Raw genomic sequence first — 16,226 nt, 5'->3', positions numbered from 1 at the left:
TGAGTCTACGTACCTGAATACCTACAATTGCTGCTAGTAGTAGAATAGCATTCACAAATGAGGAACCAGATTCTAAAATCCACAAACAAATACAATTTCGAATCGGTAAACATATAATTTTAATCAATGTCACGTTTGAACTTTTGTCTATTTATTTTTTTAATTAAATAAATGTTAGCAATTCAGAACCAAAATTCTTTGTTTCATACGGGGAAGAATACGACAAGAGCGAAATGAATTACAAAATATAGTTGTAGCAGATTGAGTTGTGATAATAACATTTGTGAGACAAGTAAAATGTAAAATCACAAAAATACTGAACTTAGAGGAAAATCATTTCGGAAAGTCCATAATCACATGCGAAATCAAATAACAAAACGCATAAAAAACGAGTGGACAAGAACTGTCATATTCCTGACTTGGTACAGGCATTTTCAAATGTAGAAAATGGTGGATTAAACCTCTCACTTTAATAACAGTATCATCAAATTCCGTTCTATTTACATTGATGCGTTTAATAAACAGACACAAACAAATAAAATAGTCAAAATATGGGTACATCAGTCATCATCGTATTACAATTTTAAAAGGAACAATTTAACAGAAGGCAAAAACATCTTCTATCTACAAACACATTCATTTACTTGAGAGTCTGACGTCAGAAAATTTTATACGTCACATAAATTTGTCGTTCAATACAGAATGGCCAGTATTGTAAGGCTTTGATGATAACACTTTGCGAAACAATATCAGTAACTAAGTTTTAAAAAAGTATGTTTTAAAAAATGAAATCTTTCTTACATATGAAAATATATCATGTATATATAACAAAATAAATTTAGTTATAATTAAAAAATAGGTTTTTTTCTCAATGTAATCGATTGACATTTCAAATAATTTTACCAAAGCTTAAATTATCAGTGAAGTGAAGTGTGGAATTACAATCCAAATTACCTGAATTCCCTGCTATACCTGAAACGCCTGCCACGCCTGAATTGCCTGCTACACCTGAAACGTCTGGTAAGCGCTGTTCTGAACTTTGCGAGTTAGTAGCTAATGGTAAGACACTGGTAGCTGTAATGTAAGGTATCATTACAATATGAATGCACAAAGACATTTTTTTTATTGAGTAACGATTTTTTTTTAACAAAATTATCTTCACAACATACTTGAAATTTTAAATTTCATTTGAGAAGGTAAAATATGATTTTTTTTTATAAACATTTTACCATGCAAAAACTGACAATTTAAATCTTCAGATAGATATTAATAGAATCATATTCAAAACAGTGTGGTCCTGGCCATTGATTGACGACCTAAATTATCCCATTGACCGGGACAGATTAGGTGAACGTTTGTCGGTAACAATCACTGCTCACTTCTTACTTATTACAGAATTTAAACTGTGGGGTCACCAAAGGTTCTTAACGCCTTTAATAATAAAATATTTCGAAATTTTTTTCAGGAATAACCTTTATTTTTTTATTTATATTATTGATATAAATCAACACATCGTATTATTCCGGATTTTTTTTTCGAGTTGCTTTATTTAGGTGTTGAGAACCTTTGGTGACCCCACAGATTCAGCGTCTTTAACAAGTACATAGTGAGCAGTGATTGTTACCGACAAACGTTCACCTAATCTGTCCCAGTCAATGGGATAATTTAGGTCGTCAATCAATGGCCAGGACCACACTGTTTTGAATATGATTCTATATTCCACAATATGGATAAATGAACTATTTGATGTAATGTTTATTGTCATTTGGTAAAAAGGTATGGTGAGAAATAAGGCGGCCCGAGATAAATCTAAAAATTAGAAATTTTCCGTATTTGCTATACTTTTGTAGATATTGTTTTTAACGCTTGTCTCATTCTCCAGACTGTCTAGTGTGTTTGGTCACAAATTTATTGGCGATTTGGGAAAATGTTTATTGTATCTAGATCATCTTCAATGAAGCTATGTATATGTTACACACGGCTTTACCTTAGTATTATGTTAATGAAATTGCTCAATATAATTGTCTGACAACAATAGATCAAAGTTTTATTAGAGATAAGAACTATATACCTACGCGAAACATATGCTTACTCTTCCATATAATCTAATTTCACCCCCGGTTAGTTGTTGGAATCGTTCTGCTCAGTAGTTATTTTTCTCTGATGTGTTTTGTGAATATTTGTTCGTCTAGTCATCGTTTTATTTGCGATCTTGTTGTCAGTTCTACATAAGGCATCAAACTAGTTGCACATATGTCAATATCGAATGTAGACATGAGTTCAAACTCACATCTCGGAACTCTTAGTTTAATTGCTTCTTTACATACAGAAATCCACGAAGTTATGATAAGAAATGCAGACTTTAGAATATCATATCGACTAGGAGATATATTCTCCTGTACTACATATACCACATCTACATTTTAAAGGAAAAAGTGAGAAAAACATCTTTGTATGTCTTACTTTGTGAACTTCCAGTTGTCGCCATAGTTGTCACTGCAATACATAAAAATAAAGGGCTAGTGCATTAATTCTAAATTATTCTTTGCTATATCAATCAAAATTAAAGTTAAAATCATTATAGAAGTTCCAAATACTGGTACATTTAACCAAGCTCTAAGTACCCGCGATTTCGCGGTTGTGTTCTAGTGATTATTCACGATCTTTCTTTGATGTTATTATACTTCATAATTCTGATTCATTACGGATACACACACACACACATATATATATATAAGAGCGATAGCTGAATGTATATGTAAAAAACAAACACAGAGTTGAATGACTAAATAAATTCATGAACGATATAGTGTGTATTGTAAAGGACGTCAGTATGCACCTGATACATAATCTTAATCATAATAGTATTGCTAACATATAATTTTGTAATCGTCTCACGAAGAACATATACATTTATATTTATTCGTCGTCAAATGAAAAATTAGAAGCTTTTGAATCTTAGATGAACGGATTATATAACCGGAGGGAAAATATAATGATACAAGCCAAAACTAGATAAATATAAACAAGTGTACATTGAAAACAACGTTCTATCCAATGATTGCGTTGGAAAAAAACCGCAATTTTTATACGTCTGCATGTACAACAAATTTCGTTGTATAGGGGTCTAAAAACAGCACAAACAACATTTTCCAAAGAGACTAAAAGAATGAAAAAGTATATTTAACAAAACATATTTAACTAACAGATCGAACAACTGGTGCACTTTAACTTTACTGACTGCCATGCTTATGAGATAGCGTGGCACCTAATCGGCATGCACTGTATCCGACAAGCGAGACCAGTCGACCACCTAGACTTCACAATAATAAAGCTTTTAGTCGCCGGGTATCACATTTCCTTGTCAGTTTTAATCTAGCGTCATAATACAGTACATGATATATAAGGCATGACGTTAGAATTGTTACAGATCAGCTGAATTGTCTATTGTTTAGGATCCTACACACGAATGCAAGATGCATTCATATTAATCATTATATTATAAAAAGGTCTGAACAAGTAACAAATCTACACCCGATTTAACAATTGGATCACCAGCAATGATGATGATATAGAGCTGACAATACATTCTGTATATATAATTCGTCTAAAAATCGGCCCAACAATGTTAGATTTTGCCAATTTTTTGTTCTTTTATCGTCGGGATTCGAACTCATTCTTCTGAGATATCGTGGCACTAAATCGCATAGCACTGTATCCTACGCTCTATACCACTTGAACACCTAGGCTTCACAATAACTAAGTTTCCAGTGTTAAATTTCCTCGTCACTTTTAATCAAGCGTCGTGATAGCTTTCGATGGCCGTATGTAACCTAATTCTCTGATCCAGTGCTCTTCTCTTTGTCTGCGAAACGATGTACTTAATGTTTGATCAGTGGTGTCGTACTTTTTTTCTAAAATGCGAATTTTAATGGAACTTCCTGAATGGTCAATTTGGTTGAAAAGCTGGTAAACGATTTGTTGGTTATGAATATCGTTCTCACTTGACCTATGTCGGGTGTTTAATCTGCTCTTTGTTTCGCCTACATATATCATGTATATCAAACCAAACAAAGTAAACTCAATTCCGAAAACAAGATTAGAGGACTGACAATACAAATCATCATGACAACGTGTATTATAAGTTTTATTAGTTAAACTGCTGATAAAACACGTGTCCGTTATTAACCTATCGCACGTTTTACAATTCTATCTAGAATTGCACTTAGATATATTACAGTGTTGTTCGTTGTCATTGAAATGTAAAACGTCTGTTAATTTAACAGTGCAAGTCTATATATTGAATTGACTGTAGTTTTTGTTCGACATATCAAGATCTGAATACTGTGTATGTGTCTCTGTAGAGGTAATAACATTGGTTTGGACACCTACCTGATCAGCCTTTAACGTGCCTAGAGCAACGCCAGTTCCTGAGCTTTTATAGTGGGCGACCTCAAAGCCACGGTAGAATTCCTTTTTTATTTAGATTTCATGTTTGGTTACAAACAACTGGGCGATCAGTATCCTCGGGGACAAATTGTCCACCAGCAGAAACACCAACCCAGTGGGAAAAAGACAATATCAAAACCAAAGAGTAAACAAAGACTCACAAAACCAAAGGATATTTACATCAATAGTTATAAATAATAATTAAGAAAAAACACGAATTCCACTAAAAACCGGGAGTGAAATCAGGTGCTTTGGAAGGGTAAGCATTTTTCTGCACCGTATACGGCACCGTCGTGTTATTTCTTTGTTCAGTTCGGTAATGGTGGAAGGTTCTTATGACTTAGGAAGAATGTAAGATATGATTTCTGACACACGTTTGTCATAATGGCTAATCAGCTCATGATGGTGACCGTAAAATTTCTTGAACTTAATTTGATTGGTTCATAGCCCTGTCTAAGCAACTTTTGAGAAAGCAGTATTCGACGTTCAACAACATCAACGTACTTTGAGCTAGCTCAAGAGTAACGTGTTAATTGAGACACATATACTCCATATGCTGGTACCGCTGGGATGTTGCTACACAGAAATGAAAAGTTGACTATAATTAAATTAAAATCATCGCGTTTGTCATAAATTTTGGTATTCAACCTACCATCAGTAGTCATCTCGAGAAAAAGGTCTAGATATCTTTTAGTTAAACTGCTGGTAAAACACGTGTCCGTTATTAACGTATCGCACGTTTTACAATTCTATCTAGAATTGCACTTAGATATATTACAGTGTTGTTCGTTGTCATTGAAATGTAAAACGTCTGTTAATTTAACAGTGCAAGTCTTTATATTGAATTGACTGTAGTTTTTGTTCGACATATCAAGATCTGAATGCTGTGTATGTGTCTCTGTAGAGGTAATAACATTGGTTTGGACACCTACCTGATCAGCCGTTAACGTGCCTAGAGCAACGACAGTTCCTGAGCTTTTATAGTGGGCGACCTCAAAGCCACGGTAGAATTCCTTTTTTATTTAGATTTCATGTTTGGTTACAAACAACTGGGCGATCAGTATCCTCGGGGACAAATTGTCCACCAGCAGAAACACCAACCCAGTGGGAAAAAGACAATATCAAAACCAAAGAGTAAACAAAGACTCACAAAACCAAAGGATATTTACATCAATAGTTATAAATAATAATTAAGAAACAACACGAATTCCACCAAAAATCGGGAGTGAAATCAGGTGCTTTGGAAGGGTAAGCATTTTCTGCACCGTATACGGCACCGTCGTGTTATTTCTTTGTTCAGTTCGGTAATGGTGGAAGGTTCTTATGACTTAGGAAGAATGTAAGATATGATTTCTGACACACGTTTGTCATAATGGCTAATCAGCTCATGATGGTGACCGTAAAATTTCTTGAACTTAATTTGATTGGTTCATAGCCCTGTCTAAGCAACTTTTGAGAAAGCAGTATTCGACGTTCAACAATATCAACGTACTTTGAGCTAGCTCAAGAGTAACGTGTCAATTGAGACACATATACTCCATATGCTGGTGCCGCTGGGATGTTGCTACACAGAAATGAAAAGTTGACTATAGGAAAATTAAAATCATCGCGTTTGTCATAAATTTTGGTATTCAACCTACCATCAGTAGTCATCTCGAGAAAAAGGTCTAGATATGAAGCAGATTTATGTTATATTTGTTTTCTCATCGGATTTTGTCTAATGCTTAGTCCGTTTCTGTGTGTGATACATTTCAATGTTGTTTCGTTGTTTTCCTTTTATATTTAATACGTTTCCCTCAATTTTAGTTTGTTACCCCGATTTTGTTTTTTGTCAAACGATTTAAAAGTTTTGAACAGCGGAATACTACTGTTGCCTTTATTTATCTGTGTCGGTAGTATCTTTAATTTCAAGTTCACTTGGATATATTAAACGTTAGTGATCACTGAATCTATTATTATTAAGATACCGTACATCATCAATATACCGAAAGGTGAAATTAAAAGACTGGGCTAATTTCTTTTCTCATTTCTGTACAAGCCCGTGGATAAATTCTGCTTCATAAGAATATAAAAACAAATCTGCAAGTAGAGGAACGCAATTAGTACCCAAAGCCTTCACCTTTTATAGTACATTTAATAGTATGTTGCTTATTATAAAAAACTACCTGCTGGGGCTGGCACAACTGCTGCGAGATCACAAACTGCCTGTAGCGTAGTACACGGTAAACATGGTGGATCAGCTGTCACAGGTGGCACAACTGCCACTTATAGAAATCAAAACATCATTAGGAGGATAACTTTGTAAATAGTACTTTTCAATAAAAGGGTTTCAGTGCGCTTTCAATTATAATGCTTTATTGTTTGGAATGTGTACATATTTTATATACTGATGATTCATTTTATTTGTGTCGGTATTAATTTTCTTGGAGTTAGGAACATTAAAATGTGTCTTTGTATATGTTGACGTCGGATTTTGTCAGTATTTAAATTCATGGCTTACTTCTACCCATGTCATCAACGACAATTGGTATCTCAAGAATTATAATGAATCAATATCACACAGACAAATTATTAAATTTCTAGGCATGTTATAGACAGACAAAAGATATCAGAGGGACAGTCAAACTAACAAGTCAAAAGTAAACTGACAATACCATGGCAAAAAAAAGAGGAAAAAAGACACAACAAAGAAAACTAAAAACTGAGCAACACTAACGCGACAAAGACATTGGGCGATGTCACATGCTCCGGAAGTGTAAGCAGATCCTGCTCCACATATGTCACTCATTATGTTGCTCATGTTAGTACAAACCCGGTAATAGCTAGTAAGGCACATATAGAAAATGTTTGTTAAATAGCTACCTGGTGAGCAGCAATTCTTTTTATCGGAAAAATCCTGATAGAAATACAGACCCTAAAATATCGTTTTAGATTGGACAATGATGTTTTATAACAATGGAAAATATACAATTTGGAAGCTGAAATTATATCTTTTGTTGTAATGATTTGCTTTTAATGTCAATATGTGGATTTAAGTACAGATATGATGCAAACTTAACTGTACATGTTGTATCATTTATCTCTATAACTATGAATGCAACACGTGCATTTCGGCTACACAAGAATAATCAAAAACGCACAGTAGTTTGATGGCCAACTAAAAACGCAGTAAAAGATAAACAAACACAACAGACAACTCCGAAACTGTGTGACAAATACATGAAAGTTTGATTCAAATTTGGAATGTTGTAAGAGCACGTAGAGCTGGATCTTCACATCGAAATTAATTCCTTACGCCCTAACATTTGGGGTAAAAACAATTGAACATCCCAGCAAACTCGAATATATAGATCACCAGTAAATATAACTAACTGAAATATCTGAACGTTAGATGTTCATATCTTAGAAACCTTTCATACGAACTTTCTTTAACAATTTGTTTAGAACTATATTACAAATACTATTTATTTGTTATGAAAAATTTAATTTTGGCATGATATGGCCACTAAACTGGTTGTTTTATAACAATAAATGTTTACAACTGCAGCAAATACCGTCGTGACTGTATCAAGCAATGATAAGATAGTTTGTTCAATTTAGGTATGACACATACACAGAAAAGCGAAATCAGAGACCCTGGTTATATTCTATCATTTATATCTTGGGCACTATATATGTATATAATTATATAACTTATCGATATGATAAGAGTGAATTCTAAATAACAGTTGTCGCATAGTAAGTTGCAGGCATGTTAATCCGAAATAGTTATTAAAGGTACCAGGCTTATAGTTTTATTATATACACAATTGTTTTCTATCTTTGAAGAAAGGCATATGGAGATGTCAGTATGACATCCTACACATGCCAAAATTTATTTATTTGACGGTTATATTCACGTATTCATAGAATTTGTTAAAAGATATATGAGGAACATTTGTATAAAATCGATATTTTACAAATTTTAAGATCTTTTAGTTTTATCATGTAAAACTTTATATACTTCTCCTTTGGATTTACCTCGAAGCTTAGTGTTTTAGTAAATTTTTTTTTTCATTTGAGAAGACTAAAAGATACTGCTTCAAATGTTCACTTTGCTTGTTGCTCATGTTAGTAATAACCACATTGAAAGTTTAATTAGGTAGATCATTTCTGTGAAAAAGGAACAGGATTATTACTACGACATTCGAGACATATCCACTTATATCTGTAAAACAGAAATACCACAACGGCCAACCAACTCGTAATGACAGCCGTAAAATTAACGAAAAGATAATTTTAACTCAAGCATTTTGAAACATCTTTTGTAGCCAGAATACAACAACATAGTCCAAGAGAATCTTTATGAAACTATTAATATATGTTACTGATGTCGTTACTACAATACCCTTCCTTTTTCACAAATGTCACCTACCAAATACTATTTACCGGATTTGTAATAACGTAAGCAACACGACGGGTGCTACATGTGGATCTGCTTACCCTTTCGAATCACCTCAGATTACCCCCAGTTTTTGATAAGGTTCGTGTTTCTACGTATTTAGTTTTCCATGTTATGTTTTCTGTACTATTATATGTCTGTTCGTCTTTTTAATTTTAGCCATGGCGTTGTCAATTTATATTTCGATCTATGAGTTTGACTATCCCTCTGATATCTTTCGTTCCTCTTTTAATGTAATTTCACCAACCTTCAAGTTATTTCATGGTTGACTGCATACTGTTCTTATCTAATTAACACTTAAAAGTTAATGTAAAACAAGAAAATCAGAAAAAAAAAATAACACGTTTCGTCATAATTTGTTGACATGTTCTGTGTTAAATGAACATCGAATTAAACAGTTGTTAAAACAAAAATGTACGGGAACTTCTTTGTTTGTTCTATTTTTTTCTCCAAAATGAAGACACGACTTCTCATGCATTTATATCTTTAAAAATACAACTTGCTTAACTATCTGGTGAAAGTTTTAAAATTTCAAAATTTTTATATTTTTGGAATTTTGATATTTCTAGACTTTGATCAAAGTTTCAAAAATCTAAAATTTAAGCACTTTTTAATATTTTAAATTGATAATTGTAACACGGACTCACACGCAGTAAATATTTAAAATTAAAACAGAATTGTATAATGTTGAATAAGAACACCGTAAAATATTGAATTATGACAGTACCTGTCGATCTCCGAAGAATAGATGCACCCGAGTTTACATCATTACAGAAATCGCACGGCTCAACGCCAGTAGCAACATTTTGTGGGAAGTTTCTCTTTACAGCTCTTACACGAGGAAATGTACTAGCATTTTCATCTGAAAATATTAAATCATAAAATGTAAACAACGTTGGTAAACATATCATTTTCTATCTTAATTTCTTCATATCTATTACGTATGTATATTTATTGTGAAATAACGCTAATATTTCAGTCGTTCACCTTATTTCTATATACGTGTTTCTCAAAGTATGTATTGAAATAAACGGCGACACAAGATTGTTTTCAAATGGATCAATTTGCAGGAGCAATGTTTACGAAAACAATATAAATATATCAGACTGATATCTTTAGTGATTTTCAATATGAAAAAAAAAACACCCAAACAATTAAACAAAATCTAAAGTATTATTGAAATTCATGGTATACCATTGGTATCAGACAAAACATTACATGTAAAAGGGATGGAAAAGTAAACGCGGCGTTTACTCATGTTTACTTTATGTAAACGCCCTGTTGCTCTGCCTTGTTTTCGACATTTCAGTAGATATAATAAGTAAACGGGCGTTTACTTTCCGTTTATTTCCCTGGTAACGCAAAAACAGTGCGTTTTCTAATATTGTAAAGAGCAAATGGACATTTTTTCGCTTTTACTTGAGCGTAAACTCGAAAAAGGGCAAGTTTCTTATTTTTGTAAAAGTAGTAAGCCTGCGTTAACGCAGATGTCATCGTATCTGAGATGTTTACCAACTACTCATATTATTCCACTGTTTATGATATTGATAGTTTAAAAAGTATTTGGTTTGTTTAGACTATCCTATGTGTCATTTACCTAAGCTTCATATTCCACTCTCAGTATCACATTTCTCTCTGAAAAGTCGGGACTAAACCATGCGACGTTACGTGCGGTTAATATACATAATGTCTTTTAAAATTAAACTAAATAAACATAGCAAACATTATTATCTTTCAGCCGTTGAAACAAAAAGACTAATACTCAACTTTTTATCCGTACTGTTTATCAATGTTTGTCATGTTAAGTAATAAAAACAAGCGGATTATTAGTTGATGTTCAGATAGTAAACAAAGCATAGGCAGTGGAATAAAACATTGATATCCCTTGACCTCGGGATAATAAAAAGTTTGTAAGTCGATATTTTTACATGTAACTTTTATAAAGAAGATATAGAAAAGCCGTTATTCACATTTTGGTCCTCAATGCTCTTCAACTTCGTACTTTATTTGGCCTTTTTAACTTTTTTGGATTCGAGCGTCACTGACGAGTCTTTTGTATACAAAACGCTAGTCTGGCGTATACTTAATTTAGTCCTGTTGTCCATAATGAGGTTATTTACAGTTATTACAACTGGTTTTGTTTGCAATTGATAAAAGTTCGTATTTCGAATTAGCAAAAAAGAATTGTAATGGTTTTAAACACTTACACGTAAATTAATAATATAAAAATCTTTCTAATAAAATTTAAAAAATGTACAAATTTACAGAAAGTTTATTTTATAGTTTACATAATTAGTTAACGCATGTTTACTTTCATGTGAACATAAAAATACATTTGTGAAATCTGTTGTACACGCCCGTTTACTTTTAAGTGTACGTCAAACACTATGAAATCTGAGATGAACGCCCATTTAGTACTGATTAAACGGACACAGAGTAAACTTATGTTTACTATATTCTTTTTTTCCATTTTGAACGCTTTAACGAAATTATAGTAAACGCGCGTTTAATAGTAAACGTGAAAATTGAAGTTGATACAAGAAAAGTAGACGTGCGTTTACTTCATAAAATACTTGGTTTGCACCCAACTGTACATGTATGTATATCGTCGTCTTAGTGTCTTTGAATATTTTGGTCATAGACCGTGTATACAGGAACATATATATTACGAGTTACGTCTGAATGTACACAATTTAATAGTCTAAACAGTATTATTGAAGACAGTGTCCACATGTTTTTGTTAGATGTATTTTTATTTGTATCCATCTGATAAATTCAGTCTTTTTCAACTGTATTTTACAGTTTGTTTTAATGTTGTACTGTTCACCACTGTACCTGGTTAGACAGGCCGTGGTTGAGAAGGGGGTCACACTTGTCAAATATTGAACTTCGCCAAATTCTGTATGTGTGTGCCTGTACAAAGTCAAGAGCATTTAATTCAGTGGTTGTTGTTTACTGCTGTGTTTCATATGAGTTTTTCGTTCATTTTTTGTTCATTTTTTAGGCCGTTAAGTTTCTGGTTTTAAAATTTTTCATTTGTAATTTTTCGGCCTTTTAGGGCAAACTATGCATATTGTTGAAGGACGTTCAGTTTTTAAAATTTCTGTGTTATTTGGTCTTTTGTGAAAATCGGAGTCATTAGCAACCTTTCAGCATCTTTTTCTAAATGTACATATATAAAGAAGATGTGGTATGATTGCCAATGAGACAACTGTCCACAAGAAACCAAAATGACACAGATATTAACAACTATAGGTCACCGTACGACCGTCAACAATGAGCAAAGACCATGCCTCATAGTCCGCTATATCAGGCCCCGAAATGACAATGTAAAAACTAACGGCCTAATTTATGTTCAAAATATTAACGAAAAACAAATATGTAACAAACATGCAAACGACAACCACTAAATTACGGGCTCCTGACTACGGAGAGCCACATACATAGAGAATGTGGCGGGGTTAAATATTTAAGCGGGATCCCAACCCTCCCTGGATAGTTTTATCTATGTTTTATTTAGATGTTGTCTGCTCTATGGTTGGGTTGTTGTCGCTTTGACACATTCCCCATTTACTTTCTCAATTTTATTATCATTGGCAATAATCCAACTTTATACTATACTCCTTCATAACCTATAAGCTACCTCTGTTGAATATCACTTATCTATAATATTACAAGGAGCATTTTTATATATGTGTAGTGGAATAAGAAGATTAGTTTATGTCAACTGATGTATCACATCATATACTTATAAAAACTAACATGGCAATACCCCTGAAAGCATTTTGATTGTAAAGTTCTTTTCTGAAATTAATAGAGGTGCTTTATTCTTCAACAGTACGATAACTCGTTACGGTAACAGATTGTTTCTTTCGCCGATTTTTAACTTTCCCCAAAGATGTTTGTAATGCGAGTATTCTTTGTTGTCTTTTTGGGTTTCTGTTTAAAATTGAGTCCACAGTGTTTGATTTTTGGTTATCTTCTTTAAAATAAATTCCCATCTCTACCAAAACGTTAGTTTTTTGTTGTGTTTTTTCAATCCACCAATTTTTGGTTTTACACACATTTCATAAGCTATCATATATTAATTTAGGTTGTTCTAGTCGAAGTAATATCAGCCCTATTCGTATCAATATTGGTCGTTTGGTGAATTTTGAATTGACAAAAATTGACCTTACCTGCTAATAAGTAATAATAATAAGAATTTTCAGAAACTTTCGTTATCCTCATACACAGATAGTAGAATTGAGAGCTGCCATCAGGTGAGCTTACGCTACTATCACTTCTACAGAAAAAAAGCAATATTCATGAATAAAAATATATATTCTTTTATATGTATTTTGTAACAAATAAAGTAAGGCACGAATGTTTGTCTAGACATGTCAAGAGAGTAGCTAAGAAAAATTACCTGATAAAAAGGAACATATCATTTACAATATATTTGTGGAGTTTGGAAGATTCATATTTTAACAGTTAGTCGGTATTGCAATACGTACTAATTGTGTACCCCTACTAGTCGATTTGATATTGTACAAACTCGTATGAAACAGAATTCATTCAACAACATCTAAAAGACAAAATGAAAGAGCACCTTGTAAAACTATTCATCTGACAAAGCGGTTGGTTAAAAAAAAATTTTTTTTGTAAAAGTGTCAAAGTAAATACTTTGACAAAATTTTATAAAAATTAAACGAGCCAAATTAACTTTAGTGAAAATGTTGGGTACCACCTTAATATATATATTAATTGATATCCTATCACAGAATAACTGCTATTCAATCAGTGACTGCTTCTCATATATCTCAGTGAACTTGAATTTAAAGATACTACTGAAACTTCAAGGACTGCTTGATACATTGTACCTTGATGTCTTCCTACATATTCACACAGATGGACTTACCACTAAAATCGTTTGAAGTTATAATTCTTTTTTGTATTTTCTATTTTTATACAAAAGTAAAGATAATTAATCACCAAGTCCCTTTATAAGATTTAGTTTTTTTTAAAGCAACTATGTTCGCAGGATTTATTTGTATTTCACATAAATAGAGGCAACAGTAGTATATTGCTGTTCAAAACTCATAAATCTATGGACAAAAAACAAAATACGGGTAACAAACTCAAACCGAGGGAAACGCATTAAATATAAAAGGAGAACAACGACGCAACACTAAAATGAAACATTCACAGAAACGGACCAAGCATCAGACAAAATCCCACGACAAGTACCGTGACACGTCTTATCGCAATGTGAATTCACACTCAAAAATAAGAGAAAAACAAACGACGCAACGTTAAAATGTAGCACACAGAGAAACGAACAATAATATAACAATGGCCATATTCCTGACTTGGTATATGACGTTTTTAAAGGAAAAATAGTGGGTTCAGCCTGGTTTTGTGGCATGCTAAACCTCGCTCTTTTATGACAATGCTAAATATAACATTGAAATGACAACCTAATATTACAGGACTACAATACAAATAAATAGGAGAACGTATTAGACAAAGAAACACATGATTTATAGATAACAAAAAGCATCAGGTTTATAATTCAATACGTCAAAAACGCGCCTCTTCCACACAAGACTTACCAGTGACGCCCAGATATAAAAGATCGAATGTGAAAAAAAGTACAAAGTTGTATAGCACTGAAGATCAAAAGTTGAAAAAGGTTGTGGAAAGGAAATGGGGGTATGGTTCAAAGCGACAACAATCCTACCATAGAGCAGACACTAGTTTGATTTTGAGGAACGGCCGACACAGTTAGATGGTGCAGTTAGTTGCACAAATAAATACACAACGCCATGGCTAATAGAAGAAAAAGACAAACAGACAAATAATAGTACGCAAGACAAAAATAAAGACTAAGCAACACGAACCCTACCAAAAACTTTGGGTATTCTCAGGTGCTACGGAAGGGTAAGTAAATCATTGTCCATAGTATTATTCGGTAGGTCACATTAATGAACAGGAAAGGGGATTGTAGTTACTACATAAGGAAAATATCCTATATAATCTGTGAAACCAACTCGTTATGGCGTTTGAAAAATTAAAAACGATATCATTTCCACTTCACTATTTAGAAATCTTAGTATAATAGCTTCCTTGTGAGCAGCAAACCTCTATCAAGAAAAGCATGATAGGAAATACAAGACCGGGGATATCGGAATATATACTCCGTTTGCAGTATTTGTAATTGTTATCAAATAATTCAAATAACATAATAACAAACCTAATCTCGATTTACATCATATTTTTAGGAATGTTTGTGGCGTTGATAAATTTGTCGGACACACAGTTCGTTATACTAATATTCTGTGTTTGTGCACAGTCATAAATTGATTAATGAATTCTTTGTTTTTCTGTGGTTAACATATCGAAATGTTCTTTTATATTATCATTAATTGTTTTATTTGTTGGTTATTTGTAGTATTCACTCTGATAGAGTTTTATTATCCTTTACCAGAATTTAATAAAGGCAACAGTAGTAAAATTGTGCTCAAAAGTCATTAATTGATTTCGAGAAAACAAATATGGGTTACAAACTAAAAACGATGTAAACAAATCAAATATTAATTGAAAACAAAGAAACAACAGATAGGCACTCTGTCCACTGTATAACTTAACGATCTGCAGTTTCTATTGCCACTTGTTATCGCAAAAAAGATAAAACCTATAGAATTACTGAATAGAATTGAGCAGGAACAAAATAGTACTGTGACCGGTTTTTTTAAGATTTTCTGTACATTGTTACATAATTAGTTGATAGGTTGTGATGTCCACACTTGAACTTATCTAGCTTCTAGTTATTCATAGCATCCAAAAATAGTTAAGACATGACTGTAATATTTTTTTCTGTCTATGAAGAAATAACATAAAGAAATTGGTGCACACTGATTAACGCGCGTAGCGGGTTATTTAACAGTGTGCACCACATTTTTTTATGTTATTTCGAATAGACAGAAAAAATACTACAGTCACTTCTTATAATTTCATTCGAAATTCTATTTTAAACCGTAGAAAACCATGAAAAAACGTTGATGACGTCACGGTCACATAACTAAATTATGTCTATGGGCTCAAAACAAAATAACGTCAGCCAAACACGCGTTTCATCCAAATTTAAATTATTTGAAGATAGATTTTTGAAGATTTTTTTCGAAAAAGTGATAATAAATGTACAATTATATAATCTATAGCATTAGCATTATGCCCTTAAAATACACAGAAAAAAGTCCCATAAAATCTCCCTTGAGGAAAACTCAAAATCAGCATTGGATGGGGAGATAACTCTTACAAGAAGAGGGTTTTTTTGTCAGTTTTTGGTTGTTTT

General features: G+C 32.7%; 1 protein-coding gene across 1 annotated transcript in view; it reads right to left on the bottom strand.

The window, feature by feature from the left end:
• The window catches only part of LOC134722458 (uncharacterized), a 31,296-nt gene that overhangs the window by 1,402 nt on the left and 13,668 nt on the right, over positions 1-16,226 (bottom strand). Inside the window, exons 3-8 of the mRNA XM_063586079.1 lie at positions 13,069-13,175; positions 9,618-9,752; positions 6,615-6,713; positions 2,464-2,496; positions 955-1,074; positions 14-72 (exon numbers count right to left, since the gene is read on the bottom strand). Coding sequence (XP_063442149.1) covers positions 14-72; positions 955-1,074; positions 2,464-2,496; positions 6,615-6,713; positions 9,618-9,752; positions 13,069-13,175 — 553 coding nt within the window. The remainder of the gene's footprint in view (positions 1-13; positions 73-954; positions 1,075-2,463; positions 2,497-6,614; positions 6,714-9,617; positions 9,753-13,068; positions 13,176-16,226) is intronic.

The sequence above is a fragment of the Mytilus trossulus genome, chromosome 6, assembly GCF_036588685.1.
Source record: "Mytilus trossulus isolate FHL-02 chromosome 6, PNRI_Mtr1.1.1.hap1, whole genome shotgun sequence".
Lineage (NCBI taxonomy): Eukaryota > Metazoa > Mollusca > Bivalvia > Mytilida > Mytilidae > Mytilus > Mytilus trossulus.
The sequence above is the reverse complement of the archived record's forward strand: the minus strand, read 5'-3'. Positions and strand labels throughout refer to the sequence as shown.